Below are 13965 nucleotides of genomic sequence, written 5' to 3'. Positions count from 1 at the left end.
CCTTGCTATCCAGCAGGAATGTGAACATTTGTCTCCCGTTCAGATCAGTCACAAGTTGTACACTCTTTTATTTAAATACACCCCGAGAACCAGACTGCGACAGATTGCAAAACCTTCTTTCCAAGAAAGTGAGGTTTCACAAGAGCTTTGTTGCTCTCACATGCAAGAAATCCAACCTCATTTCCGTGAAGGCGCCCTTGGACTTCGTGCAATCAAGTCATAATCTCCAGGGAAGATCTTGCAGACTTGAACGCTGTCCAGAAATCTCGTCGGCAGGGCATTAGCAGGAGAAGCCTAAGCACTGCTTTGCCCTGAACTGCCAAAGAAATCCATGTTTCCATGCTGGATGGACAGGAGACGGCGGAGAAAAAGCCCTCCTCGGCATGCAGTTTGGACCAGGCCCAGACCAGGGCCACGGGACTTCCCTTTCTAGCATGTTACACGAGGAGGTTACATTTACTGTGATTTCCAGGAGAAAAAGAAACCTACTGGCTACAGTTATCAAGACAGCAAAGCAACTTAAAGCTGCAAGGGGAACCCTGCTGCTTTGTGTGCAGGCGAAGCGGAAGCATCGTTGCAAGCGGACGAAGACGATCTTTGCGAGTTTGCATTCTAAACAGTGCAGGTACCCAGGCTTATTACTTCAGCTGCTTCCTCTGCGTTTTTCCCAGTCCACACAAACACAAAACTATATTCCTCCCTTCACCGCTGTTTCTCTTAGTCAAAAGACACCGCGGGAAGCAAGTGGATCCAGGGAGATGCGTGAGGGAGCGTGACATCTTAGGCAGCGAGCGCAATCATTTATTTCCTTCTACCAACGCACAAGAGGTTTGATCACAGGACAGTCCAGTGCACAGATCCAGAGGCCGGCAGGTGTTCAACATGCGGCCTCCTGCATCTGTTCCCGCTTGCTGCTGTTCGGTCGCAAAGGTGAACTCTTGAAGGCAGTGGTCAGTAGCCTTCATCGGCCCAGGTGACTTCGTAATCGGGATACCTGGCCTTCAGCTTCTCTGTGGCAATGGCATGTTTTGCTCGGCCAAAACCCTGTAAAAAGCACGGCCACATTACTCTGAGCGCACACGGTGCCTTGTAAGAGACCAGAGGCACGGCAGGCTTAGCATCTTTGGCCAATGGAGCCAGTGAAGCTGCTGCTCAGTTGAGATCCCAGCTCTGCCCTATCTGGACGAGTCTCTGAATCTTTTTTACACCGTCCTGCACAGTGAGGGGTTTCCCCCAAGCAGAGGCCCCTCGACCTTCCCTATCCTGGCTGTGTCCCCCTCTGCCCCCCAAAGGGATCCTTCCGGGAGGAAAAATGATCCTGTCCCAAAGGACTTGCCAGCCTTCCTGTTTCCCTGCTGCTAATGGGAAAAAGTGGGAATAAGAGGGAGGCTGTTGGGGGGGGGGGGTTCTGGGAAAGTGGGGGGGGGGGCTCAAAGGAGCCGGGAAGGAAACCCTGGGGGGAGAGACTGAAGGGCCTCTGCGTGTTTAGCCTTCCTTGCCAGAGAAGACTGAGGAGGCTCCAGAACTCTCCTTGGGCCCGGAAGGGAGGCCTCTTCTCTCCTCCCAGGCCCCCAACCCACCCATCCCCACCTCTCGTGGAGGGAGCCAAGTCCGGCAGAAGCCGCAAGGAAGAGCACCTCCAAGAGGAAGAGCCATGGCAGAACCAGGGGGGTTGCGCTGGATGGCTCGGGGTGCCCCCTACTCAGGGCCCCGCTAGCAGGCAGGCAGGAAGTGACGCCCGCCCACCCGCAGCCCCCGCGGGCTCCTTACCACGGAGTAGCCATAGACGTGGATCTTCTTGGCGCCGCTCTGGTGGGAGATGCGGCCGCCCCCCAGGCACCGGCAGCGGAAGCCCCGCTTCTCCAGCTCCTCGGCCGCTTGATCGAAGATGTCGGCTGCGGGGGAAGAGCAGAGGGAGCGCTGGGCGAGCGGGCGGAGGGAGCCGGCCAGGAGGAGACCCCGAGACCCTCCTCTGTCCGAATGGTGCCCGCGGGCGCCAGGATGGGGAGGAGGCGGGGCAAGGATGGCAGCCGGTTGCTTGGCAACGGAGCTCCGCCCTCCCACAGCCCTCCTCGAGGCCCCTCCCACTCGCGGCCCCGCCCGCCGGGCGCACCTACCGTGGTATTCGGCCCAGGCGTGTCCGCGGATGATGTCCTTGCCGGGCCCGGGGCCCGCGGGCTCCACGCGGATCAAAACGTACTTGAAGACGCCGTCCGAGTCGATGAGCGCGTCAGGGACGCCGCCCAGCTCCCCGTCCGCCATCGCCGCCCCGGCTTGGAAGCTCCTGCGCGCGCATTCGCCGGTGCACCAATCGAGGCGCGGCAGCCGCGACTGTTCACCCAATGAGTCGCCGCGGCGAGCCTGAGGCGGCGACCAATCGAAGTGCCGCAGAAGGGGAAGGGGCGGGAGAAAGCCGAATCTTTCAGCATGCGCACCCCGCTCCTCGCTGGTACCGCCCAAGCCAGTCTGACTGGGGAATTCTGGGAGTTTAAGTCCACAAGTCTTAAAGTTCCCAGATTTAGACACCCGTGATTTAAGGGAAGCGGTTTAGTGAACCACTGTGCCTCTGAGCGTAGGCAGAGTTCTCCGCTGGACGCTGTTGCCGAAGTCGATGGGAATTGTAGTCCCTCTCCCAAGGACGCCCACCCCCAATGAAGGAAACGGTGCACAATTGTGGGTTCAGAAGGGACCCGAAGGTCCTCTAGTCCAACCCCTCACAGAAGTCATTGGAGCCAGCACAGAAAAGCCAGCATTGTGCTTCACAAGCCCCCCACCTCACCCCACCCCCGCGGCTGCTTTGAGACGCTAGCAGAGTCCTAGCAATGGGGGGGGGCGGGTTTCCCACCCCCCCTTCCAGAAAATGCAAACATAGCACATTCAAGTTATAGTTTATGTTTATTCAAAGGAAATAGTTTGTCTCAGATTCATATATCTCTCTGTATCTATATATTTATATGAGCGAGTCTGGGTGTATATTTATACATTTATTCGTATATTTATTTATTTTATGATCCAAACCGCCATGTGGGAAAACCAGCAGACCTGGAACAAGGGTAATGTCGGAAAATGCCGGGCAAGAGAAAAAGTTTCTAACATTTTGTCCATTACGGCTTTTCCCGGCCTATTTTTCTAGAGAATGTGCTTTCGATTCCCCCACCCGACAAGCAGAATTCAAGCAAAGGGACCAACAAACTCCTCCCTGGGGAAAACGAGGGACGAGGGCGGCTGGACGGAAGAATCATAAAGCTCACAAGGGAATCCTGGAGAAGGGACTTGCGGGTGGGGGGGAGTGGGTGGAAAGGGGGCCTCTGGTCCTCCAGATAGCTTGCCAGAGGGGAAAAGGGGGGGGGGCTGCCTGCAGACCAAGAGCTCCTTTCCCCCTTGATAGAGGGACTTTTCTTTGGAGGGGGGGGCAGGAACTCCGTAGCTTACCAAAACAGGCCATGCCTTACAGTATAGTGCCACAAATGAATCAGCCACCCCCTGGTCACCATGGGGCAATGCCAGAGCAAAGGGATATTCCAGCTTCCTCCCTCCAGCCATACACATTTGGGGTCCTGAGGATGCTCCCACTGCAATGAAATACACATACACACACACATGCAGCCCTCTTTCCCCCCCCCCCGCCCCGGTTCCCCACAATATCATCTATACCTGGCCCTGGAATCCCCTCCTCCCCTCCCTCTTTCGCTTGCTCACACAGACCTAAGAGATTCAGGAAGATGCAGCTGCCCTTGGCAGGTTCCCCAGCCTTCATCAGGGGCCTGAATAAACATGGGAACGGGGAAACTGGCAGACTGTCCTCTCCAAGGGGGAGAGCGACCTGGCTGGCAGAGCAGGGACTCGTGCAGTGACGCTGGAGGCCGTCTCCTTCCCAAGCCACAACCTGCCTATCATCGCTTTCTTAGGTCCCAAGGCTCGGAATATGGCAGTAGGCTTTGGCGCTTCCCCAAGAGGCAGAGCCCGGGAGCCCTCCCGCCCACTCAAATCGATGTTGCGTTATACATTTTCCTTCCCCAGAGACAAAAAACATCCATACAGCCCTCCCCACCCCCAATTCCCCATGCGTAGCCAACCACCTTGGGACCGAGGCTCTTGTGTGCAGCCCTTCTTCCCTCTGCCAGGCGAAGCTCCTGGCATCCTCCGCTTTCCAGCCGGCATTGACCCCCTTCCCACCTTCCTGCAAAGGATGGAGCATCACCGTAGCAACCGCTTTTCCTCCCCACAGCTTCTGACCTGGATTTCTCTGCCCGGATTTTTTGGGGGGAGGAGGCATCACTGGTGGGAAGCGGCTCACACCCCCCCCTGCTCCCTCCACATACAGTGGGCCCAGGCCGAGAGCCCCTTCCCTTGTCCTGGTTTACTACAGGATAGCAGATGGGAGTGGGGAGGGCAATACTGCAGCCGAGCCTCCGCCAAGCCCGGCTGCAAAGATGGCAAGATTAAACTGCCAGGGAGAAGGAACCCCCCACTGTAATGCTAGTGGCAAACTCTCCCCCTACCTCATTTTTATTCTCCAGGATCAATTTTTAAAAATAAAGGAAATCGGTCCATGAAGTAAGAACATTCTTGTCTGGAGGAATTCAGAAGAAAAACGGACTGTAAGGCTGAGGATTGTTTTCTTAAAGGTTGACCAAGAAAGCCTGGAATTCCTAAAATATCCGCTTTTCTGAAGGTGATCAGATTTGGACCCGTCCTTCAAACGATGACGAACGTCCAGTAAGAGCAAAGGGCCACCAATGAGGGCCCACTCTCTCCCAGGGGCCCCGTCCCTTGCTGGGCCCCACCTTGGCCACTCCTTGCTCGGAAAGAACCGGAAGAGACTAACCATCACCTTAGCACTGACGTAAGAGGAGAAGGGAAAAGGCCGCTGCCCTCTGGCCACACTGCTGGGCTCACATGATGTCGTCCAGGAGGTTGGGACTGGCCACCCAGTCGAGGGTGCGTGGCTCGGAGGCGGCCATGATCATGCACATGAACTGCTTGCCGGTCCTCTTATCCATGGGGTAGATGGTGGTGGGCGTGAAGCGCTTGTTGCTTTCCACAAAGGCACACAGCTGCTCGTAAACCTTCGGGAACTCGTGCCGCAGGAAGACGCCACGAATCCGCAGCTCGCGCTGGATGTTGATGAAGCAGACCTCTCGCGCTTTGCGTCCTTCCTCGCCGTCCTTGTCCAGGTCGGCCGTGCCGGGAGGAGGCGTCAGGATCAGCGTCTCCATGTCTCGCTCCTTCTTGAGGATCTTCTTCTCGGGGCTGGAGGACGCCAAGGCCATCTTGGCATACTTGCGGACGGTTGGCACCTGTACCTTGGGGGAGGGCCGCTCGGGCACCTCCTGCCCCACTGCCACGGTCACGTTCAGCAGGAAACATTCCTGGGGGTCGTACTGCTGGCCCGCCTCCTGCAGCTCCTGGGCGTACTCCCCGAGGTTGTCAGAATAGCCCTCCAGCTCCCGCAGTGACAGGTAAGTGGGGGACATCAGCAAGCTCTCCAGGCCGAACTGCAGGAAGTTCTCGGCGGAGCCTGAGCTGGGGAAGCCCAAGAAGAGCACCCCTCGGCCCCGAGACAGGAAGCCCACCTTGGCGATGCGGGAGAAGGCCTTGTGCACCTCACCGTTCTCCCGGCAGAACTGCAGCACGTGGCGGCAGGTGCTGCCGATCCGCCCGTAGATGCAGCTCTCCTTGTGGGTGTCCCAGTCCTCCCGCCGGCAATGGCGAGAACAATAGTAGGTGTAACAGCTGTGGCAGGACTTGAAGTAGAGGCAGGCGTTGAACATGGTCTCCGTGCGGCGGCACTTGGCGTTGGAGCACATCATGAGGTCGTCCTCATCCGCGCTGAGATCTGGGGAACAGCCCTCTGGGCCTTTCTCCAAGGGCCTGGGAGGGTCCGGGGGCTCAGTGGAGCGGCGGCCCTGGTCCTTCCAAAGGTCGGCATGGAAGGAGCTGCGGCCAGGCTGCTCTTTGGTGGGGTGGGGCTCCGAGGGCCTCCAGGGGTCCGGCTTCTTGGGAGGCAGCCCTAGTCCGTCGCTGATCAACTGCCGCAGCTGATCGGCCAGGTTGCTGACTTCGCTGGGCTGGCAGACGGAAGGGGGCTTGTAGTCAATGACCAGGTCGGTGATGAGCTCGTCCAACTGCTCCAGGCTGCGCTGACGGGCGGAGCTGTCTTTGGCACCGGGGTCCGGGCCGTAGGGCTGGTGGGGAACGTAGGCTCTGTCTCGGGCGTCCCCTGAATCTAGGACATCCCAGCTGGCTGAGCGCCTGTCATGCTTGCCGAGCCCGTGGTTGGCTCGGATGTCGTTGTCCGTGATGGTGATCTCTGGAGTGACGAACCAGCCGTGGCGCCCCCTGTCGGCATGCATCTTCTCCACGAGGGAGTTCTCCGAGAGGGAAAGGGCGGCATAGCGCTTGGGAGAGCTGGACAGGTTCACCACCACTGGTTGGCGCCGGTCATCGGGGGAGAAAGCACGATGTGGGTCCCGAGACAGCAGGTTCTCGTAGCTACGGCCACGCAGCAGCTGGTCTTCCCGGCGCACATGAGGGGTCAAAATATTGTCCCAGGATTTGGAGTAATGCCTGGTGTCCACACCAAGCCGGGGAGGACTAACGCTGTAGCTGGCGTGCCAAGACGACAGCATGGCTTGGGAGGCAGGCTGGTGAGCTGGAAAGCGGGCCATCTGCCAGGCTGGGTAGGGCACCGTCCCCCTTTCAGGGCAGTACCAGTCGTTAAACTGGACGGAGGGAGCCATGTGGGAGTGGGGGTAAGTACGAGACAGCGCTTCCCGCTCGTGGTATTTCCCGTAGTCTTCCATGTAGAAGATGCGTGGGTTGGCCCTCAAGGCAGGGTAAGGCCTGGGGTCTTCTGGGTAAACCGCTTTTGCAGGGAGGGTCCTGGGGGTGTAAAGGCGAGGGTCGTCCCCATAGAAAGTCTGAGCAGGGGCCTCCTGAATGGGAAAAGGGGCCCTGCTTTCCTCCACAAGGAAGCTCCTGGCCGGAAGAGGGTAGAAGGCCCCTGGGGGAGGAGGCTCTTCTGCGTAGAAGGTTTGGGGTGGGAGGACCTGGCCCCCATAAGGGGGAGGGTAGGACTTGTAGCTGGAACTCTTCTGAGGGAAACTGCCTGGTTCCTCTGTGTAGAAGAACCTCGGGGGCACGTAGGGAAGGTAAGGAAGGCAGCCGCTTTCGGCCACAGTGGGACCTCCATCACAAAACTCAGGGGCGTAGGGGGCCAGCCCTCGGTGTTCCCCACTGTAAGTATCGCTGGGCGTGGGAGTCCGAGACATGGGCACTTGCCGGCTGCTGGGCACGGTCAAGCTGTGGGGCGTCCCTGGAGGCCGAGGCCAGGGCAGGAGAGCCTCGCCGTGGCCGTGGGACCCCTTGGCACTGCGAGCTGCATGCAGTACGGCAGCCTCGTCCGGCTTGATGTCCACCCGGCGCTTGACATGCACGCTGGGCGGCGGGGGCCTGGCACCCGGGGCGGCCTCTTCGGGGCAGTTGGCTCCTGTGACACAGAGGGGTGAGATGCGGCTGCCGCCAGCCCGCTGAGGCTGCAGTTTGATGGGGTGCACCTCGCTCATCAGGGCTTTCATGGAGGCGTAGCTGCTTTCCCGGCGAGGGGATGCTTCTACCCGCTCAGGCTCTCGGGGCACTCGGTAGACTTCCCGCCCTCTCCTAGTGGGGGCCGGTGGGGAGCCCGAAGCTACAGGAATGACCACAGGGGTGAAGGTGGATTTGGCGCGGGGGGCGCTCTTGGATCGGGCCCGCCTCTTGGGCTCAGCTCGGGAAGCCGCGTCCTTCCCCTGGGAAACATAGTTTTCCTGCACAGCGGCCCGGAGAGACACCCGCTTGCCTCCGGGAGCCGAGGAGGGCTCTGGCGTGGGAGGCCGCCGGGAATGCCGCTCCATGGCGGGAGTGACAGGCACTGGTGGGTCGTCGAGAGACTCCAGGAAGTCGAAGCTGCGACAGTGCCGCTTGTTGAAGTGCTGGGCAGGCGGGTTCTTGAGGGCAGAAGACATGGAGGAGTCACATCGCCTGCTGGGCTGGCAGAAGGCAGAGCGGGTGGAGGCCACCGGGACGTCCTGACACACGGCAGACACCAGGACGTCAGGTGGGTCTGTTCGGGTCATCTTAGAATCCGAGTCCAGCTCGTCTCCAGCCCTCCTCAGATCATCTCAGTGAAGGCAACCAGGCCTGGAAAGAGGGAGCGAGAGGGCGCTAAGCAGTGGGCCCAAGCACAGCACCCACGGGGAGGTGGGGGGGGTGAGAGGCAGGCCAGGGGCCGCTCCCCCCACCAGGTCCCAGGGTAGGAGAATGGGGGCTGGGATGATAGGCAGTGATGGCTGATTGACAAGACAGAGCTCTGGTCAATGAGCCCCCCCCTCCTCTCTCTCCCCCCCCCCCACCATGGCTCAGGTTGCCATCAGCCAAGCGCTTCCTGACCCACTGGCAGCCTCACCCTACAGGCCTGGCCTTCTGATTAGAGGGGAAGCAGGCCGAATGGCTGGCATTTTTGCTAATATTCACGAGGGAGCAGACACAGAAACGCAAGCTGGTCTCACTCCTAGACCGCACGGTTACCATGGTTTCTCCTCCCCCCCCTCTCTCTCTCTCTCTCACACACACACACACACAAACCCCTCTCTCTTTTGGGAAGCAATGCATGCTGGGAAATTCCAATGAAGGCCAGGAGCAGGAGAGATGCTCTGTCCGGTTCAGATACAGACCAAGATCAGGCTCTCTCATCCCTGGGATCAAGCGGGGAGGGCAGGATATAAAAAAAAAGGGGGGGGTCTCATCTGTTTTTAAACCCCCCCCCTGCAAAAGCCCCTTGGTCTCTCCCGCCTCATTGCTGAGCTATGAAAAGGGGGCCCTGAATCAGAGAACTCCCTGTTTCCCCATCATCAGCCCTGAATTCCAGGGAAAGGGGGGGAGGGGATGGAGGGGGATCTCTTTCATTCCTGCCATGTGACTCAGAAACCCCCACTGGGGACCCCCTACCCCCATTAGGGCTTTCATCCCCTGCAGCCTGGCCAAACCACTCCCTTCCTTTCACCCACCCACCCCCTCCCATTTCCCTTCCCAGGGCCTGTATCTTCTGCAAAACCTTTTCCCTGCTTGCAATCTATTTTGGCAAAAGCCAAGGCAATGCTCCAAAAAGGCTATTTCAGCCCCCCCTCCCCGTCTTCGAGGAGGGAGGGGACCCGTTTACAAAGCCCCTCCAGGCCAGAAGAACCCTGGGAGCTCCGGAACCAAAGCGTGACACGGGGGCTGCCATCCGCTGGCACTCCAAGCACCGGGGCAGTGCCAGTTACGGTGTTGCCAGGCAACCCCCCCCCCCCCTCCTTCCGTCCTTGGCCCGGGTGCCTTTCCTGCCATGTCTGGCGTCACAGCACTCGTCCCCTGGAAGCGGGGCCTCCTGGCACAGGACCCCTGAGGCCGAGACCGCCAGGAGGTCCATCTCCCTCTGCTGACCCTTCCCCCACAGGCCGTCCTCTCCCCACAGCCCTGGCAGGAGGCCTCCGCTACCATTCCCCTCTGGGGTGGGGGCTGTTTTGGAAGGGATGGAACTGGCCTCAAGGAACTTCCATCCGAGGACAATTTCAGGCCAGACCTCACAGTGGTCGTGGACTTGGCCAGCCCCTATACTCTCCCCTCTTCCTTTTCTAGGGCCCCTGCACCAAACAGAGGGTGTGCAAAGGGCTGGGGGGAGGGAGGGGGACCAGGTGGGGATCAGCTCACACACCTGGGCTTCCACCCTTGCAATGGCTGAACTTCACCATCCCACCCACCCCCACCTTTACATATACTCTGACTCACAGCTTGGGGAGGAAACGCACTCTGCACGCGCCTAGAGGTGTCTCCCTCTGTCCCACAGCTCGGCAGGAGCCTCTGCTGGAACACAGCTGCGCTCTGCCTCGGAAGCCTCGGGAAGGAAGAAGATGCGCCAAGCAGCCGAAGGGTTAAGGGTAGGAGCATCAGGCGTCTTCACCGGAGTGCTTCCCCCCACCCCCGCCTGCCTTCCACCGGGATGACACTGCGGGTGATGGAGAGGCAGCCCAAGGGGCCTGGCCATCGGGAGGGCATCACGCAGGGGACCCCTTCCCCCAAAAAATCTGCCTTCTCCCCCACCAACATTGTCTACCCACCTGAGCGAGGCAGCGGGGGGGGGGAGGTGGCACAGGAAGGGATGCCCCTCTGCATGCCCAGAGAGATGCCAACACTTGAAAGGCGAAGCGGGCGGGGGGGGGGGCTCCCTCTTCACCATACGTCATGGCTGGCGGATGGATAGCGCTTCAGCAGGAGGCGGGGGAGTGGGCCAGGAAGATGCTCCCAGATGAAAGAGCCACGGCAGCCCCCAGCCCGGACCCCCTTTGCTGCTCCTGGGCTTGACGCGGGGAGCCCCCTCCCACTTGCAGCCGGGGATGCCCCGAACTCCCCACTTCAAGGGAACAGGACTCTGTGCCCAGCCACGCACGCCGTCCCCCTCCCCACTGCACCCCCTCTCCCTTGCCGCAAGCGCCGGCCTCCTCACCTCGCCTGGGTGCCCGCAGAAGAGGCGCCCCCTCCCCGGCTCCGGCACCTGCTCGGCCGCCGGCACAGACCCCTCCTGGACTCCGCAGCGCCCCCAGCGGCCACTGGCAGCCCTTAAAGGGGACGCGTCCAGCGCAGAGGAGGCGGCAGGGAAGCCCCGGGAGCAGTTGCTCCCTCGGCCGGGCAGAGGAAGCGGAGTTGGCCTCCAATCTTACACAGCGTGCTCGCCCCCCTCCTAACGGTCCCCACTGAATTTGCTTTGGGGGAGGGGGAGGGACCCAAGCACAGCTCCCTCCTTCCCAGCCCAGGAGAGGAATGGCCCTCCCAGCCCAACCTCTTCTTCCTCACCCACCTTGGCAAAATCGTGCCAGAGAGAAGCCTACAAGCAGAATTGGAGGTAGACTGGCCCTGCAGGTAGACTGCCTCTGAATCTGGAGGTATTTAGCTCCCCCCAGCCCATGGAAGCCCTGTTTACAGAGCCCTTGGGGAAAAACAGACAAGTGAGCCAGAAAATGCCAGAAACGGCTTCTCACTTGGCAGGTTCCTGTTGGCACCCTTTGTCCTGGGCAAAGCATCCAGTCATGCTGTTCCCCTCACCCGAGAAAGCTGCCCGACTTGCTATGGAGCGGGACAGGGCTGGACCTCTCCCCCCTCGCTTGGCCAGAGCTCTCCTCTGCCCCCTGCTTGTCCCACCCCAGCCCCCCCTCCAGCCCCAGGAAATCAGAGGCCAACCTGTGGCCCCACACCTGGTACAGGGAAGGCTGTTTGGGCAGCTTGGCTACAAGCAAGCCAAGTCTCGCTCAGGGTGACGTTGCCAGGAAGAGGCAGAGGTGAGGGAGGGGGAAGGAAGAAGGCGAGCACCTGTCTCACCTGCAACCAGGTAGGCCGAATCTCGAGAGCCAGGAAAGGCTGGGCCGGCCAGAAGTCTACCCTTCTCTTCCCAACAGTTCCACTCCCTCCATCTGGCATTCACCTTCTTGGATCAACCACGTAACATGGACGTGACGGGGTGGCTTAACCATTCGCTCCAAGTGGTTGCACCTGGCATTCATGCTACACTGCTCCTGGACGTGGAGGCTCTTGTGGCTACAGAAGGGGCTCCCCAGCACATGTCATGCTGCGAGAGGCAGAGGCTCCTTAGCACCGGGCATCTTGCCCTCCTGGGGATGGGTCAGCACCCCCACCGCCTCTAAACCCGCCACAAGCCAGGAGCAAAATCTTATCATAAAGCGAATCCAGCATCCTCTTCTCTGTATGTCTTCTGTCCCCCAGCAGCTGTCAACCCAGACGGGCAGAGCTGATCCACAAGTAGCCCCTGCCGCCCACGGCCCCTTTGTGAAGGCCCTCCTCCCCCTGCCCAGCCTGCAGCCTGTTCGGGATGAATCATGAAGCTTGCAAGGAAAACCCTTCTACCTTCAGCAGAGGAAGGGATGGAAACATTCGATCCGCTTGGACGAAAACACCTCCAGCATTTTAAAATGGCCGCAGGGGCCGCCTTCCCCTCGCAGGCAGCACTTTTGGCTGCCTGGGTACATCCAGCTGAGCCTTCGGCTTCCACTTGGGGGGCTCGCAGGGCCCACCCAGCTGAATTTTCAGCCTCACAAGCTGGGCATGAAGTCCGGGCTGCCACCAGATCCTGCTGCCAAGCCTTGTGGCTGTTTGACCTCCCAGCCAGCCATCTGGCTCCCTCCTTTTAAATCTCGGGGCTGGATGAGGATGGCTGGGGGGGGGGGCGCACGAGAGGCGGAGAAAAGCTCTGGGCACCAGGTGGCCTCTTTGGCCTCCTCCTCCGGCCGGGATCCCTCTTAAGGCTCGCTTGCTGGGAGAAGGGGGGGGGGCTCAGCTGGGAGGGATTAGGTGGTAGGGATGGCAGCGAGGAGGAGGAATCACCTGGCCTTTGATCTGGGGCTGCCCAGCACAAGGCCCATCATCCACCGTCATCTACCCCCTAAGGAAAATCTGCTGCATCTTCTGCAGCAAGGAAGGCGGCTGTGGAAGAGGATGCAAGTGGTGGCGATGCAACTCTGGCACTTCCTCCCAAGGCGGCAGGAGGCCCATCTGGGCTGGGAGCCTGGAGGTCGTCCTTTGCCCCTGCAGCAGGGGCAAAGGACGACCCACGTTACACCTAACCTCAATGAGCTGCACTGGCTATCAATTGGTCTCCGGACTCAATTCAAGGTTTTGGTTATTATCTTTAAAGCCCTACATGGCTTAGGGCCAGGATACCTTCGAGACCGCCTGCTGACACATACCTCCCAGTGGCCGGTAAGATCCCATAGATTGGGCCTCCTTCAGATGCCGTCAGCCAAACAATGTCAGCTGGCGGGCCCTCGGAGGAGAGCCTTCTCGGTGGCTGCTCCGACTCTGGAACCAGCCCCCCCCCCCCCCGGAAATCCAGACCATACCCACTCTGGTGGCCTTCAGGAAAGCCGTAAAAACTTGGCTGTTCCGGCAGGCCTGGGGCTGTTGACCTCACTGTTGAGGTCCGGCCCCGACTAGAATGAATGTATGAGGGGTGTCTGTTGTTTTAAATTGTTTTGTCGTTATGTGCTTTTTATATTTCTTGTAAGCCGCCCGGAGTCCTTTGGAATTGGGCGGCATATAAAAACTCCAAATAAATAAATAAATAAATATCCTTCCTGGCAGGTTACCACAGTAACGCCAGCGGTGGTGGGTGGCAATGCAGGATGGCAAAGGAAGCCTGGAGCTCAACCACTGACAACAAAAAGACCCCCGAGGTCACTCACCCTTCCTGCACAAAATACAAAGGCCAGCTCCGCTGGACAGTGGGAGGAAGGCCAGGAAGAAGGGCTGGGAGGAAGGAACATCTGCAAAACAGGGGCGCCAAAAACCACAAACTGGGATGACATGAACTGCAATAAATGCGTGTGAAGAAAGCTGTTTGTCTCAGGGCACCAAGGAGGAGGCGGGGGGGGCGCTCTGGAGGGGACTCCGAGGGGAGAGCACGGGAGGGACAGGCCAGGCCAAGCCCCTCCCCAAACAGGCGGGGAGTCCTCTGCTCAGGATGGGGTCTCTAAGCTCCTACGCACACACGCACACACAGAGCCAGAAGCAGCCTGGATCCAGCTGAGGGGTCGCCCAAAGAAAGGAAACGGGACACAGTTGTACAACCGAGAGCTTTATCAGCTGGAATGAGGAGTGCATCACTGGGACCTTTTCCCAAAAGCAAAGTGAAGAAGGGAATAAAGAAAAGGGGAGTGAACAGCACAAGGCTCAGTTGCCAGTTGCATTGCAGAAAAGAGGCTCCTGGAGTGGGGGGGGGGAAGTGTTCATGGGGGAAGAGGGGAGGGGCCTGGGAGTCTTCGGGGGCCAAGGGGCAAGAGTGGGTTAGTCATGCACACCCTCCCCCCCCCCGGAGCACAGGGAGGGAGGCCAGAGGCCCTGAGGGCACCCCCTGTGCCATGCAGGCTGCTGGAGGCCAAG

The 13965-nt window shown here is 59.7% G+C and overlaps 2 protein-coding genes across 2 annotated transcripts; both read right to left on the bottom strand.

Annotated features, from left to right (window-relative positions):
- Positions 1 to 51: 51 nt before the first annotated feature.
- PHPT1 (phosphohistidine phosphatase 1) lies at positions 52 to 2297 on the bottom strand. The gene is made up of 3 exons (XM_014057585.2): positions 2118 to 2297; positions 1771 to 1895; positions 52 to 1044 (listed from the first exon to the last, which is right to left on the bottom strand). Exons 1-3 carry the CDS (start codon positions 2260 to 2262, stop codon positions 952 to 954), a joined length of 363 nt encoding a protein of 120 aa, XP_013913060.2. The 5' UTR covers positions 2263 to 2297; the 3' UTR covers positions 52 to 951.
- Positions 2298 to 2882: 585 nt separating this feature from the next.
- On the bottom strand, positions 2883 to 10588 carry AJM1 (apical junction component 1 homolog). Its single transcript, XM_014057586.2, has 3 exons — positions 10523 to 10588; positions 3655 to 8181; positions 2883 to 3260 (listed from the first exon to the last, which is right to left on the bottom strand). The coding sequence occupies exon 2, from the start codon at positions 8115 to 8117 to the stop codon at positions 4896 to 4898; it is 3222 nt and encodes a 1073-aa protein (XP_013913061.2). The 5' UTR covers positions 8118 to 8181; positions 10523 to 10588; the 3' UTR covers positions 2883 to 3260; positions 3655 to 4895.
- Positions 10589 to 13965: the final 3377 nt, after the last annotated feature.

The sequence above is a fragment of the Thamnophis sirtalis genome, unplaced genomic scaffold (genome assembly GCF_051295495.1).
Source record: "Thamnophis sirtalis isolate CommonGarterSnake01/CBP01778 unplaced genomic scaffold, rThaSir2_p1.2 scaffold_2, whole genome shotgun sequence".
NCBI classification, from domain to species: Eukaryota; Metazoa; Chordata; class Lepidosauria; order Squamata; family Natricidae; genus Thamnophis; species Thamnophis sirtalis.
This window is presented reverse-complemented; position numbering and strand designations above follow the sequence as displayed.